Source organism: Balaenoptera acutorostrata, chromosome 5, assembly GCF_949987535.1.
Source record: "Balaenoptera acutorostrata chromosome 5, mBalAcu1.1, whole genome shotgun sequence".
Classification (NCBI taxonomy): domain Eukaryota; kingdom Metazoa; phylum Chordata; class Mammalia; order Artiodactyla; family Balaenopteridae; genus Balaenoptera; species Balaenoptera acutorostrata.
The window spans coordinates 96,340,158-96,356,836 of record NC_080068.1 but is presented as its reverse complement, the minus strand read 5'-3'; the positions used below and the strand labels follow the sequence as shown (position 1 = coordinate 96,356,836).

Sequence of the window (16,679 nt, the reverse complement as noted above, 5' to 3'; positions counted from 1 at the left end):
GTACTTTTTGACCACCTTCACCCATTTCTCCCATCCTCCACCTTCCATCTCCAGCAACCACCAGTCTGTTCTCTCTTTCTATGAGTTCAACTTTTATTTGATTCCACAATACTGCATGTAAGTGAGATCATGCAGTATTTGTCTTTCTGTGTGTGCTTGACTTACTGCACTTAGCATGTGCCCTCAGGGTCTATCCATGTTGTGGCAAATAGCAGGATTTCCTTCTTTATCATGACTGAATAATATTCCATTGTGCATGTATGTGTGTGTGTGTGTATATATATGTGTGTGTGTGTATATATATATATATATAAAACATCTTCTTTATCCATTCATCTGCTGATGGGGACTTAGGTTGTTTCTGTGTCTTGGCTATTGTAAATAATGCTGCATAGGGGTGCAGATATTCTTACAAGAGAGTGATTTTGTTTCTCTGCATATGTACTCAGGAGTAGGATTGCTGGATCATATGGTAGTTCCATTTTTAATCTTTTGAAGACCTGCTATACTGTTTTCCATAGTGGTTGCACCATTTTACATTCCCATCAACAGTGCAAAAGTATTCCTTTTCTCCACATCCTTGCCAACACTTGTTATGTGTTGTCTTTTTGATGATGGCCATTCTGACAAGTGTGAGGTGATATCTCATTGTGGTTTTGATTTGCATTTTTCTAATGATTAGTGATGTTGAGAAGCTTTTCATGCGTCTATATGTATTCTTTGGAAAACATCTATTCAAATCCTCTGCCCATTTAATTGGGTTGTTTGAATTTTGATGTTTAGTTGCATGAGTTCTTTGCACGTTATAGATATTAATCCCTTATCAGATAAATGTTTTGCAAATATTTTCTCGGTTCTGTAGGTTGCCTTTTCATTTTTTGATGGTTTTCTTTGCTCTGCAGGAGCTTTTAGTTTGAGGTAGTCCCACTTGTTTAATTTTGCTTTTGTTGCCTTTGCTTTTGGTGTCAGATATAAAACAGTCATTGCTAAGACCAGTGTCAAGGTGCTTACCACCTATGTATTCTTCTAGGAGTTTTATGGTTCAGGTCTTATGTCGAAGTCTTTATTTCATTTTGAGTGTCTATGTATGATGTTATACAGTGGTCCAGTTTCATTCTTTTGCATGTGGCAGTCCAGTTTTTCCAAAACCATTTACTGAAGAGACTGTCCTTTCGCCATTGTATATTCTTCCCTCCTTTGTCATAAATTAATTTTCCATATATGTGTGGATTTATTTCTGGGCTCTCAACTCTATTCCATTGATCTCTCTGTTTTTCTGCCAATACCATGCTGTTTTTATTACTATACTTTGTAACATAGCTTGAAATCAAGAAATGTGATACCACCAGCTTTGTTTTTCTTTCTTAAGATTGCTTTGGCTCTTCAGGTTCTTTTGTGGGACCAAATAAATTTTAGGGTTGTTTGTTGATTTCTGTGAAAAATGCCATTGGAATTTTGATAAGGATTGCACTGAATATGTAGATTGCTTTGAACATTTTAACGATATTAGTTCTTCCGGTCCATGAGCATGTAATATCTTTCCATTTATTTGTGTCCAAAAATTTACAAAGCTAATTTAGTCTCCTTGTCTTCCATCCCAGCTCCCCAATTATCACACTTGTTTTCCCCAAACGCTTTTTGCATTTTGCTATTCCTTTCCTCAGAAAAGTTGAGTGGTTCCAAACTCTCCCCAAGATGACAAGCCCCTTAACTTGCATCAAAGACCTTATATTTGGACCTAACTCCAACTCTCAACTTTATTATTTAATGCTCTCCAAAAAGAATTGCCTAGTTCACTGGAGACCCCCCATTTCTCCATACTACTGCCCAATGCCCCTCTCTGTCCATTGTTCCTGCCTGCTCTGAATTTCTGTTTCCAGATCAATCTTCCTAAAAATCAACTCCAATCAAGCCATTTTCCTACTTGGAAGCACATTTTTACACTCTATTGCCTAGTGATATAATTACAGACTCTTCCCTTGACAGCACTATCCTGCTAACTCAGTAGTTCTGACTCATTTTTCTCATACACATAGTTCACAGAACAATGCACTCCCGTCAGTAATGTATCACATTGCCTACAATGGTCTTCAAGGAACAGAGCAGATACACTTAGGGGCGCAGAGCAAATTCTCCTAGTAGCATAATTGTAATATGTATGTAACCAATGCCTCTGTGGTAGTTACTGTGCGCCAGTCACTTTGTGAGCACTTTAAAGAGTGTTTCATTGAATCCACCAACAGTCCTGTGATATAGACACTGTTATTGTTTCGTTTTACAGATGAAGAAACTGACATACAGAAAATGTAAGCAATTTTCGCAAGGTTACATGGTTAATAAATGTTTAGCACTAATACCTGATATCGCTGAAGCTTGGTTTCTTTAATAGTAACAAACAGTAATAATAATGATAATAATAATACCTACTTCACTTCTCAGTCTGCAGCCTATGCTCTTAATTCCTCTGGCATACCTCCTCTCTCCTTGGATTTCTGCCACCCACCTGTACCAACACTGGAGGATGAGAAATATTGAGCTCAGTAATTTTCATCAAATTTCAAAAAATTCCCTTTCTATTTTGAAAGTGGCCTGAATCAACCAAGCCTCCAATGACTGTTACTTCTCTGATCTCCTGGATCACTTTTCTAAGACTCCACTCATGCTTTACTTATTCTGTACTACCTTTGTTATCATCAAACTGTGAGATATAGATCACATCTCTCCAACGAGACTGAAAAATTTCCACAACCAAACTCATAATAGACACTGTAAATTTTGATTTCCCAATTTTGTTAATGGTTCCTCTATCGAAGTTCAAAATGACTTCCATCTTCTCTCTCTTCTTTGCCTAATCCATATCCACATACAATTCACTTCTAAGTTTTGGTTCTTCATGCATCCCTGATACCACTCTTAATCTCTTGTACCTTTTCTATCTAAAGGGTGGGAGCCCATCCATTAACAAGCCCAGGGTGAACAAGCAATGTATTGATGGTTATTATGTTGCTTCATAATTCTTATTACTTTTTCCCCAACCAGCATAAAAATCTTGTATCTGGTTATCCAGATTTGAGTCTTTGACCCCTTGTATTCTCCTAAATTCTACTGCCGCTTTAATCTAAGGAAGAGCATCTGTCCTGCTCCCATACGTCACTCTTCCCTCCCTGCCACTGTCTGCTGAAATAAGAACTCACTCTTCAATCGGTATCAAAATGTCTACTCCTCACACCCCTCACTTTTCCTTCCAACCTCATCTCTTATTACTGCACTGCATGTTATACCTTCTAAGCAAACCAGACCAAAAGCTACTCCCATGGAAGTTCTATTTTTCTACCTCCGTACTCTTGCTTGTGCTATTTATTTCACACAAAAATGCAAATGACATAAGTCAGAGGCTAGGATGAGTTAAGAAAAAATCTCCTAAGTTTTAGGCCACAGGAAGGACATATTGAGATGGATTAAGTAGCCCTCAGTGTCATCTTTAGAAATCCCCACATCTTGACTCAATATTTATCTGGATTTCCTCTACATCTCTTGATACTTCAACACTTTCTGTCGTTGTTTAGCACCTGATATCGTTGAAGCTTGCTTTCTTTAATAATAACAAATAGTAATAATAATGATAATAATAATATCTACTTCACAAGATGGCCATGTGGGTTACAAAACATAAATTTGATATTATATTATCTCTAAAAATTTAAGTATTGCACATAGCAGGTACTGAAAACTTGTTAAGTTTCTTCCTCCTGTCATGGGTGAATATTATTGCCCACTTAACTGAAGGGACCTGAGATCCATAACTGAATTTGGCTGCCAGAGTAAGCGGAGCACAAGAGCAGAGACCCCCATAGAATAGTCTACTCAGGGGGGCAGCGACACATAAGCCACTGACCTTAGGGAGGCTCTGAGCCTGACTGTCCCTCACCGTTCTATAAAAGATAAGATGGTAAGTGTTAGCAGAATAAAACCCTTCTAATGGCCTAGACTTCTGCCTGAGGCGGTCAAAAGGACGAAAATCACATTCAGAAGGAATGGTGTTCTGACTGTGTGTGTCAGTGCTCTGCAGCCATGTCTCTATGAGCCGCCTGAAGTCATCCTCCTGACTGTCCTCCCACCACACCCTCACCCTCTTGGAGACCATGACCCTAGAAAAACTGTGCCTAGAGGCTGAGAAGAGCTGGGACTGCAGGTGGCGAATGAAATGGCCCCAGCTGGTGGGAGGGGAAGACTGCAGAGCCTGGGAAGCAGGCAAGGTCTGAAGCCAACATCTCTGCCATTTTTATTCACCTACACGGTCTCTAAAGCAGTCTTTGTTCTAGGAGAAGTGGGGAAAAAAAATCAGTGGTGAGAAAACATTGAACTGACAGGGGCACAACAATAAAAAAACACTATCTGTTCTCATGGAGTGCTCTAGAATTAAATTGCTTGAATTCAGTTTTTTCCCTTCTCATTTCTTATTACTTTCTGAATTTTCTTTCTCCAGTATCTCTCTTTACCTTCTCCTAGCTCAGTAGCCTCCTTTGAGCACTGTTTCTGACATTAGGCTTTTAAATATATGCTATTAAACATTCTAACTCGATGTAATTAAACAAAGGAGGGAAGTCAGTCTGAACCAACGACAAGCTGGAGAAATAAGCAATTTTTAAGGAAATGAACTTTTATTACTCTTAGGGATATACTGAAGCTATTGAAAACAGTTCACTTAGGACATGAATGGCTGCCTTAACTCCTACATAAGCACATATTCCAAACTTACTGTTTGGAATAAAATATTTATGTGTTTTTCTTTGCTTTTTTGCTAAAGACCTTTACTCTTTAGACTAACATTATTTCTCTACAAATTGCTTAGCAAACTTTTTTTTATTTGAACATTGCAGATATTGATATATAAATGCAAATCTCACTTGTTTAAAACTTGGTGCTAATGAGGTCAAAACCACACAGTAAATCTCTGTACCTGCCAGTTATCTCTATTGTGTGGCGACAAGTGTGTGAGCAACCAGCTCTGGTCATAAGCAGCATTGGGGGAGAGAATGCTGGTGAATTCGTCCAAAATGCCTCCACAAAATTGGAAAATGACTCCGTTTTGGCAGGCATGTACCCGTGGTCAGTAGCTTCGTCTTTCTTCGCGAGCGTCAGTTATCTTGAATTTAAAGATAATTTTAGTACCTTCATTGTTACTTTAATACTTTATTTGATATTTCAGCTTTCTGCTATGTGGTAGTGTTATTTAAAATTTCCTCTTTTCAGTGACATTTCTTGCATGTGTATTTATATCCTACTTGTTAATGCTAATAATACTATGTGAGCTTATAGAATTGCATCTGAACTCTGAAGGAAAAATAATGATCCATTTCATGACATGAGTGATTTTTACAAACTCTCATTTCAACTCAAAGAGTGCTTTTTTTCCCTTGATTAAAATGTATTTCTCGATTAAATTAAAATGCAAATATAAACAGTCTGTGTTTATGGTTATAATAGAATTATTTAAAGAAGGTTCTAAATCAACCTGCTGCTAATATTTCATGCAAGAACTGTGGGTTTTATTGTTGGGCCAGTACTGCCGTATTCCATTTTCAAGATTACTTAAAGTGCTATGAAAACTTAATCATACTGCCCAGGTTTTATCAGTTTTTGCCCAGTCTTCTCTAGGATGTTAAAAGGGACTGCTTTCCTATATACTTCTTAAGTTATGTTAGTGATATTGGAGAAATATCAAGTACTAAAACTTTAGAACCCCTTGAAATTGAGTTATGAACAATTTACTATTTGTTTTAAAAAAATATTTTATTACACAGAAGTGAATCAACTCTTAAATTTAAGAGAACCATATTTAATAATTTATTATGAAATTAAAGATCTGAAAGATTACTTCAAGAAACCATTTAGTCCAACTTTTTAATTTATATTAGATATATAAAATATTTGTATTAGAAATTGCATCTAATGCTATGGATTTAATTATGATCCTTTAGTATTTTTTTAGCTTTCTTTTTTTTTTTTGGAAGTGTCCTATCACTTTTCAAACACATTGATTAAAATAATTCTTAAATAACATTTATAACTTGATCTTTTTTTTTTTTGTTATTTTTAGTGACCTCAGTGAAAACCAAATTCAGGCAATTCCAAGGAAAGCTTTCCGTGGGGCAGTTGATATTAAAAATCTGTAAGTATTTTTTCTAATTGATTTTTTTTTAATTATCCATTTTCCAAGTTTAATTTATATTAAATAAAGTGTCAGGAAAAAAATGGTGAAAGCCTGTATACATCTTTATGCTTCCTTAGGAGAGCTTGTAACAATAAGTTTTAAATTGTTTTCACAAGCTATCTGAAGAGATTCTCGTTTAGAAGATGTCTTGAAACTGAAGTTGTTATCAAATTCATTCTTCAGACCTTGTGATTAATCTTGTGAAATCTAAAGAAATTATTTGATTGAAAGGTATTTACAATGTATTTTCTTCCCCTTACTGTGAGCTAATTTCAATAGCTCCTTTTTCACTTGTTATCGGTGTTTATTGGAAATGCAGAATATTTTTTTTCTGGAAAGAGTAGATGATATTTTCTTGTTAGAGATACCTGTCGCCTAGAGCTACAGCTTTTTAAAATAGCTTTTAGATCACCATTTTCTTTAAATGCCAACAGTGTGAGAAGGAGAAAATTGTCTTTCCCTTTGTGTGAATACTTTTCTTGCATCTTTTCCCTCTTATATCTTTATGAAAGAATATATGTATAGCTTTTCTTTAAAAAGCAAAAAAAAAAAAGAAAGGAAAAAGAAAACGATGTTTCTGTATTATCCCTTGATAAATCTTTAATCTAGTGTCTTGTGTAGATGTGTTTTTTGTAAGTGTGGATAGCTATTTTCACACCAGATTTAAGATCACAGTGGCAATCCTAATATCATCGATATATATCTTAATAAATTTAAAAATACCTTGTAAGCCTTTTAAAATGATGGTTTTTGACTCACCGTGAATCTAAAACGTAAAACATTTTCTGTAGCTTTTACATTAGTTTGGAATGTGGGGGGAAAAGGCCCCTGTGTGCTGAGATTAACTATCAGGAATTCAGTATTTCTTAGCTAGTAATAAACAGGGCAGGCACTTGAAGAATTAACTTATATTCCGAATTCTCCATGGTGAGCTCCAACAATATTTCTCCAGTAGCGAAAGTGAGACAGATGTTTTCCTTCGTCAAAGAAGACTGTTTATAAAGCTACAAGTTATGGCCTCTACATCCTCTCCTCAATGTAAATTTTTTTTTTTAATTTGTACTTTCTAAGTGTATAAGTAAAGACAGAAAAATATAGACTACTAGGTATAAATGTGTAGAGCCGTCAAAATCCTGGCCCTAGGTTTTTATGAGCGTTTACATGTTAAAGAGATTTTATTTGCTTTGTTTTTAATCTCTAATGAAGACTTAGGGAAGTCTTCAGATAGATTCAGAGATGTAGGGCGTTCAAAACTGCCTCTGTATATTATGTCTGGTCAGAACAACATAAAGATCCCTATGTAGCACCTACTCGAGTTGCCTATATGTCTCTGTAAAAGGACAGTAATGGCCAAAGTTGACCACCCTTTGAGAATGCCACTTGCAATCTTACAATAGTATTTTCTCTAAAGCCTTAAAACAGGTGGCTTTTAACCTTAGCAAAGATATTTAGGGAATCCAAGTCTATTAAGTAATCCTTCTCCCATATTTAAGGATACATTTGGGAGTGAGATACTGGTCATGGTGGGATTCTTCCTTAATTCCTCTTCATTTATTCTTTAAAAATGTGATTTTAAAAGTTTAGAGGTAAAAAGAAAAGCATCATCCCCTCTCTCTACCATTTTAAAGGCAGTTATTATATATACTGTGAGATGAGTTTAGGACTGTCTCAGAATCTCTTGCTATTTTTTGGTTTTGTAAACATGACAAATCAGTAAACTTCATTGAGCCTTAATTTTTACTTTTATGAAATCAGTATAATAATTTCTTACATTTGCTGTGGTTATTAGAGCAAAACCATATGTGAAAAACCTTAGAACAGTAATATGCTACAAAATATAGTACAGTATTCATTCAGCAAGTATTCACTAATCAACTGCTAGAAGTTAGCACTGAAAAACTTATACTAAGGAGAGAGGAAAGGAGAACATAAACTAATTTGCAATATTAGTAATAGATCAGACAGACCCATGTCTATCATGGGTCAGTTAGACATGGAGCTGCAAAAATGGGGGAAAAAAATCTATCAGAAAGTACTAAATGAATATACACAAGACCCTGATTTATAAACAAATTAAATGCAACAGGTACTGAGGAAAGAAAGAGATAAAAGTATTGATATTGCTTGAAGTTATCAGGGAATACTTTAGAAAAGAGTTACTGAAAGAAAATATAAAGGAATCTTCAAGGAGGTTGGTTCATACTGTATACTGGTGAGTAGTGGCCGGTAAAAGCAGACTGAGAAAGTAAAAATTTATTAAGACCTATGCAAGGCCTGATTTCTGGGTTTCGATTGGTTTGGAGGATAAAAATTAAAGTGCAGTTGAATGTGTGTGTGTGTATTGTGTGTGTATTGTGTGTGTGTGTGTGTGTGTGTGTGTGTGTATGATGTAAGAAATATTACCTTTTTTTCAAGGCGAACCAATACTAATTCGGAATAGCAGCAGTGGTAAGAAGCATAGCAATCTGCATATGGAGGAAGCCAAGTAGAGTGGCATCCAAATGATTTTAACTTTGGAATTTTCTGTTCTTATGGAGGAAAGGGGGCTTAAGAAACTATGTGAGTGCTAAATGATGATGTGATGGTCAAAAGAACAATTTATTCCTGCTACTCTCAATGCCTTCCATGTAACAGTGTGAAGGACCATGAGAACATTGAAACGCCACAATGCATTCACAGGTTTATTTAATTAAATGATAGTTACAATTTTCTAAAAGTTCACATTTAAAAAGCATTTTGCTCTAATTAAAATTACATTATTCAAAAAAATTTCAATTTCATGGGACTTTGTGTGAAGTCTAGTTTTATCATTAAAAATTAAGAAGGATATTTGGTAAAATATGTTAGAACTGAGAGTAAATTTTAATTTGTATTATTGTTAAAATGGTAACTGTATGTCATCAAGTAATGACTCAATAAAAGTCCATAAATATTGACATTATTAATATTATTAACATTCATTGTGGGAAGGAGAGGCATAGTGCTTTGTCTTATTTATTATTCCAGTGTGTACGTTTACAGTTTGGACAACCCTGCATGGTGTCACAATGGCTAGTGTTTCGAGTCATTCAGGGAGTAAAAGAGAAGAAGTAAGGCTGCACAGAAGGAATACGTGCTTTAGTTGCATCAAGCTGATATTTTGTATAGCACTGTCTAAAAGACTAGTCTAATGCACTGTACCGAGTTTATTGGATTTACCACATATTCAGGCCTTATTCAGAACAAATTCCAGTTATCAGAAGATTTTCACTGGAAGCACTTGCTTTAATCTTGTGGATTGGCTAAATATGCTCAAGGCAGCATCCTGACAATATGAAATTGATGCTGTGGAAATTTTGCAAATTAGCAGATCTTATTCCTCTTCCTCCAGGCAAGCCACAGTAAAACTGTTCTAGACAGCTGGACATTTATCTTGCTGTTAAACATCTCCAGGGAGAACTTCCCATAACTTTTTTGCTTACCTCTATTAATTTCCAAACTGGATTAAAACCCTTTATATTTTATTTTGTTACCCAATTTTCTCCACCTGCTACTTAAACCAGTTTCTGTTTTCTGGCATTTTAGACAGTGAGATCTGAGAATAACAAGATAGTATTAAAATATCAACTAAATAATAGTGTTTATAAAAGTCACTGGCAGCACTTTTACATAGGATTTACATCTGTGTGTTTGAACTCTCCAAGTATGAATTCAAGTACTGATACCATATCATTACCAAATCATGCCTCACCAAAATGATAATCAATGTTTATATGATTTTCCTTGATAAACTTTGTATATATATTTAATATATTTAACACTGACTAATAAAGCCTTGGCTGCCTCCTGATCAGTTTCTGAACAAAGACATGTTACATTGTGCCAGTTTTGTTTACAAGTATGTATGAGGCATTTCCATTTAATTGAATAATTTAAGAGAATATTCAAATTATAATAAATCTTGCCTTATTGCTGAGACTTGCAAGATTATTCTCTAAGTAGGTGTTTTATGAATATAAAAATGTTCCAAGAGTCTCCTGTTTTTATGAGAAATCATTTCTAGTCATGTTATCTTAGGATTTAAGCAAAGAAGTGCAAATATATGAACTTAAAAATCAAATGGATTGCCAATAGTTACTCACACTGCAAAAGCAAACTCTAACATACCTTACATTAGTTTCTTTAATGAGTTGAACCTGAATACTTAAAATAGCTAAATCCCAACAAGCATTATTTTAGGTAGACTCTTTAAAGTACATCATACCTGGTTTTTATTCTTCTTTCATGTTGCAGTATATCCTCAAAATGTACTGTGTGTTCCAAACTTTACTCTTTACTGTTCATTAATAAATACATTCCTTTTCTATTTGCTTGCATTATACCAATTCCATTAAATTTTCATGTTATGAATCTTACCCTCCTTTTCCAATAAAACTACCTGTTGTTAAAAAATAGGTTAAGGAAAATATTTATATTCATTCTTTTATAACATACATTAGTTTACAGACAAGGGTTATAAGATGATTTAAGTTATAAGATGATTTAGCTTGGTTCTCTTTGAGTAAGTCATGGTATCATTTGGGAAACAAGAATGCATGGCCATGACTTTTTAGGAAACAGATGACCCAATTTGGGATGCACAGATTCTTGGTGATAAGATTTGGCAAATAGGGAAGAGAAGGTTAATCTATATGTTGCTACACAGCTATTTATGTTATTTAGAAATTTAATTTTTTTCTGGAACTCTTGTCATCTTCAATTTATTTTATTAATGGATCAATTAAAACCCGTAGGAGGAAAATTCACAGTTCTATACTAGGTACACAGAAAGACATATATTTTGCTATTTTTTCACACTTCTCTATTTTAAAATATCAATCTACTAGTTTCTTTTCCTCTATCATCTGCATTCTTGACGATGATAAGGGAACAAGGTTGCTCACGTAATATAGAATAAATATGTAACAATCAGAAGAGTGTATTATATATTTAACCATTCAAATGCAAGACTTACTTTAGCTTTGTCCTATAAATTAAGTCATATTTACAGCATGTCTACCGTAATCAGCTACTTTTCATGTTTAGTTTACTACATTTCTTGTCATACTTAATTACATACTTTTTACATAATTATCATAAAAATAAAATCCATTTATATCAAATTGAAATTGTAACTTTTAGTGCCCCTAGCTCCTCCCAAAAAGTGTTTTCAGTAAGCCTGAGGCTGAAGAGACTTTGAAGGGGAGGTTGGTTTCTCACTCAAGGGGCTTGCTATCTTTAGCGTTAGATTAAATACCACATACAGGTCTTTAGTGGGAGGTAGAACCTTCTGAACAAACCTGAAACAATGGCTGTTCATTTAGATAAATAGCAAATGAAGTTGAGTTTTATGGTATAAGGACCAGGGCTTCTCTTAACATCCAGAATGCTGCCTGTGGACATAGGGGACAACCAGCAACCAACAGTTGTCTGGGTTCTTAGATGTAAAATGTATTAGGAACTCAGCAGTTGCCACAGTCAGTACCATGGGAACTGTCCATGGTCCTAGAATTTGCCTGGTTTGAACTCAGTCTAAAAAACCACACTGAATTGTGATAATCCCCAACAACTATGGTCAAGTTTGCTACCAATAACCTCTTCAACATCGCATTTTGCTCTTTCTCCTGGGTGCCTTACCACTCTTTATTACTGTTAGCTTTCTCTCATGTAAGATTGAGTCTAAATAACGTATCTTCATCAACGTTTTCCAAAACAAAAAAAGAAAAAAAAAACAAGACATTTTGAATGAATAGTTGGGAATCTAATTCACATATGTATCAGTATAAAATAGTAATTGTCATGATCTTCCTGTGGCTGCGTGTTGTCCTTGAGACAGAACAGATCTTTAGGTTTCTTACTTCCCCAACCCTGGACAGCCACTCTTTTCTACCTCTGAGCAATTACAATAACCTGCTAATTGAGTTTTGATCTCTAGTTTATATTCTCATTAGATAGTTTTAACATTGCAGCCAGATTTGTTTTCATAAAGCATTGTTTTTCATCCCATCACTACCTGGTTCAAAATCATGCAGCTTATTAAAAACAAATACATTTTGCTATAGGCATTATGGCAAAGCCTTGGGGATTTAGCAGAGTATTGTCTACAGTAGTTCTGCAGGGTCTGTAGGAATATAGGCTCTTCCCTGAGAGAGCAGCGACTTTTATCGAATGGCATGCCATCTAGTCTCTTTAGATATTCTGACTAGTCCCAACATTCTGACACCCATGCAGGCTCCCAGCCCCCCTCCCCCCAAATCTGCACACAAGTTCTTTGCTCACATCAGAATGGCCCCTCTCTTGCAGACATTTACTGTGAACATTGTAGAACCTCTTCTCACAAGTGTTCTTTGAACCAGTCTCCTCCATAGGGAATGCCCACTTTTATTTCTCTTACTGGATTCTATCCATCTTTTAGGGATCATGGGATTTTTTTTTCTCTTCCTCACACGATTATTTTCGCCTAGGGTAATCTCTTCCTTTTCAGAAATTCTGTAACATTCTTCGTCTACTGGCTTCTTCCTTGAAACTTGGCCATTAGAAATTCAGCTGAAACCTCCATTCGCAGAATGAATAGCTCCTGAATCTCTTTTCCTAGCCACCTGTGTATCTAATGAAGGCTTCAGCAATACATAGATTTAAATTTGAATCAAGGTTTCACTAAATATTTACTACCTATTTTGCATAGTTTATTGAACTTCTGTGAGCCTCATTTTCTTATCTATAAAATCAGAATAATGATAATACCTACCTTTTCAAGTAATTGTGAGAAATAATGAGACGGGTATATCTACAGACCCTGCCATTTGCTATGCATTCAATAAATGCTAGCAATTATCATTGTCAGTTTCAATTTCTACCTCCCTTGATTAGTCTACTTAGACTTACCAGAACATGAAGGTCAACTTAGTTGTCTTTCCTCCAGTGTCTATTACCATCTCTGTTAGAACTACCTTTAGCTTCCTTCTAATAAATTATCAAATGAATATAACTTTATACCACAGCTTATTCCAATAAAATGTGAGATTCTTTATTCCCGTGAGAAAAACAAAATGTTATTGAAACATTGCAAAAGGGTTAAATTCTCAAATAACATAAATTATTTTGGGTTCCTAAGAAGAGTCCTTTCCTTGGTTATTTTCTTCATTAATGTCCAGGCTAACACAGATGTGCTTTTATGCTGAGGTAAATAATATGGTTGCTGATACCTCTCTCTAGGATGTTCACTGATATGGATTAATTTAAATTTTTCTTATGCCCTCTATGTATTATAATTTAAATCTTGAACTGCTTCTTAAACAATCATTATTAGCATAAGATTTGTATATTTAGGCACTCATATTCACCTGAATTTTATACACACAGGGAAGAAATAGAACAGATCCTGCCCACATCCTTACCAGCACTTTTTTTTCTTTTTCTCCCATTATATTTATGTTTTATCAGGTTGCTTTTAAAATAGTGAAATGTTGTTATTCCCTCATATTGACTGTAGTCACTTTGATGTGTTTTAAGTCAGCTAGATTCTTGGAGTTTGTCATCTTACAGTGGTGAGATAAATATGAACGACACTTCTATTTCTCATACCTAAAAAACCCTGGAAAAGTTGAGCATAGTCATAATAATTTTGTTGAGACATTGAGAAACTCTGCCTGGCTTAGAAATTATTAAAGAATTTTTATGTTCACTATTGTTTCAGAGTTAAGTATATTTTATGGTGTTCTAATTTTTACAAAAAGAAAATTAGTAATAAGATTTTATTATTTGGACACTGCACTGAAATATGAATTTTCTATGAGTAAGGACAAAACCAACTAAAGTTAATGCAGGAAGGTATGTTTTGTATGTGTAATTCAAACAGTATGGTATCTAGATTTTTAAAAATGAAAACAGGAAATCCTGAAAAAGACTTACTTAAAAGTAACAGAATGGGGAGGGGATATGGGGATATATGTATACATATAGCTGATTCACTTTGTTATACAGCAGAAACTAACACAACATTGCAAAGCAATTATACTCCAATAAAGATGTTAAAAAAAAAAGTAACAGAATGCAGTGTCTCCAGTTATATTTCAGGATACCAAGTAAGCAAATGTTCAACCGTTTTTGTCATTTAATTACCTCTTTTTAAAAATTTATACTTAGCAACGTTATATATTGTCTCTCATACTGAGAATTAATCAAAATCTGAAACTAGGCTAAATTATTTTTAGTCTTAAAGACAATCAGATCAGCTTTAGAAATTTTATGTGAGTGAGGCACAGAGTGATCTCTCTTAATAAAAACATACTGCATTCTCTAAGACTAAATTTACCAGTGCTAGGAAAAAATAAAATAGGCAGTCTAGAGTTATTCTAGAGCATCAGAAGAGGAGCACTTACCACTGAAAAGAGAATCATAGAATGTTAATGCTGAGAGAAATCTTAAAGAGAATATATTTTTTAACAACATTATTTTCCTGAAATTAAAGATAAAGCAGTTGCTTCAAGTCACACTCTTACAAACTAGGACAGTGGAGGATCAGAGAGGATGGGTCGGAATTTGAACAGAAACAGAGAGGAGGGCTGGGGGTAGGAAATGAGGAGGAGACACAGCAGTCTGGGCAAGAACATGTAGGCTAAAAGTCTGAAAGAAACCACCAGTGGTACTCTCCATACCGTTCTTTCTCCTGGGAAAATAAGAAAAACACATATATATGGAATCTAAGGAAAAAAAAAAAAAAGGTCATGAAGAACCTAGGGGTAAGACGGGAATAAAGACACAGACCTACTAGAGAATGGACTTGAGGACATGGGGAGGGGGAAGAGTAAGCTGGGACAAAGTGAGAGAGTGGCATGGACATATATACACTACCAAATGTAAAATAGATAGCTAGTGGGAAGCAGCCGCATAGCACAGGGAGATCAGCTCGGTGCTTTGTGACCGCCTAGAGGGGTGGGAGGGAGGGAGACGCAAGAGGGAAGAGATATGGGGACATATGTATATGTATAACTGATTCACTTTGTTATAAAGCAGAAACTAACACACCATTGTAAAGCAATTATACTCCAATAAAGATGTTAAAAAAAAAAGAAAGAAAAGCACTAGCTTGCTTCCCCCTGGGAAGTAGCTCCTGTGTCAGGAAAGGGTCCTCAGGCCGTCTCTGATGCACCTATTGCTCTTATCATCTAAAGATCAACAAATTTACCGTATGTCTGGGTAAATAGCTGTAACATTGCTTTTTAGAGACGTGAAAAAATTTTCCTCTTACTAATTCCTTAATTTGGAACAATTTTACGGCACAATTTATAATCACATCTAAACATGTCACTAAACTCTTGGCTGAACAGATCCTTTCCTGTTTACAGAAAGCAGAAGTGCCCAGGGTTTGAGAGGTGGTAGAGAAGGAAGTGAGTAGCATGAGAGGAAACAAGGTGAAGAAAATTAGTCCAGAAACTCTGAAATAAATTACACTTTTGCATAGTTTTGACACTGTTTATCTTGAACCCTATGCAAACAAATAGAGGTTTGTGCAGAGAGATTTTCTCACGAGCAGTCATGCGGGTACAACACTTTCCATAAACATACCTTTGAATACTACAAAATCTACCCACTGATGAAAAACATTATTTACTTTGATTTTCATTGTCCTTTCATATGAGTAATGTTTTCACAAAATACCTTCCTTCTCAGAAGATATTTGAACTGAGATATGATGGCATTCAGGAAACTTTTAGGGACAACTGTGGTCCTATGAGAGCTGAATATTCTTAATGGTTTAGTGCCAATAAGGGCTTAGAATTCTGTTAAGAATCAGAAGAAGCATATAACCATGAGCAACGTTAAAGAGGGGTGAAATTAGAAAAGTTTCCAGCAGCGTCTCAACTTCTAGTGGTATACAGAAAGTAATCTGTCTTTCAGTACTTGTAGGACAAGATTTGCTTGAGTGCTTTCTGGCAAACTAGGGCTTCCCCTTTGTGTATAGTATGCATGATTTAAAAGAAGCTGTGTCAGCACTGATTTATACATTGACAGCTAAGGATAATAAGATATGGGCAAACATACAGCTCACCCTTTTACAGATTAACCTGGAGACTGCATTAGGCAAATTTGATAGCATTAAAAGATTTTGCCAATTTGTCTGGAAACAATTTCTCTTTTGTAGTGTGTCAAGGGTAACACTTCATGCCATTGTGCTAATTTAAATGGCTTTGATAAATTGTTCAAGAGGTTAGAGAATAGTAGTGTAGATATATATTTAGCACTTTAAAATTAAGAAAAGGCTATTAACTTAATTGTTAAATGAATTTAATCTGTAAAAATCAAAAGTGCTCAAGAATGTTAAGTGTTTTCTTGGAACTGCAGCAACCATATTACATCATGAGTCTTTAAAAAGTCTTCTTAGAAAATAAAATTATACCTCTGCATACTTCCTAATAAGCAGAAATGCTTTCAGCTGTTACAGTAG

The 16,679-nt window shown here is 35.0% G+C and overlaps 1 protein-coding gene across 3 annotated transcripts in view; it reads left to right on the top strand.

Moving 5' to 3' along the window:
- The window catches only part of SLIT2 (slit guidance ligand 2), a 386,465-nt gene that overhangs the window by 236,524 nt on the left and 133,262 nt on the right, over positions 1–16,679 (top strand). For all 3 annotated transcript variants that reach the window (XM_007187619.3, XM_007187618.3, XM_057546961.1), the window contains exon 5: positions 6,101–6,172. In XM_007187619.3, the coding sequence (XP_007187681.2) occupies positions 6,101–6,172 (72 nt within the window). The remainder of the gene's footprint in view (positions 1–6,100; positions 6,173–16,679) is intronic.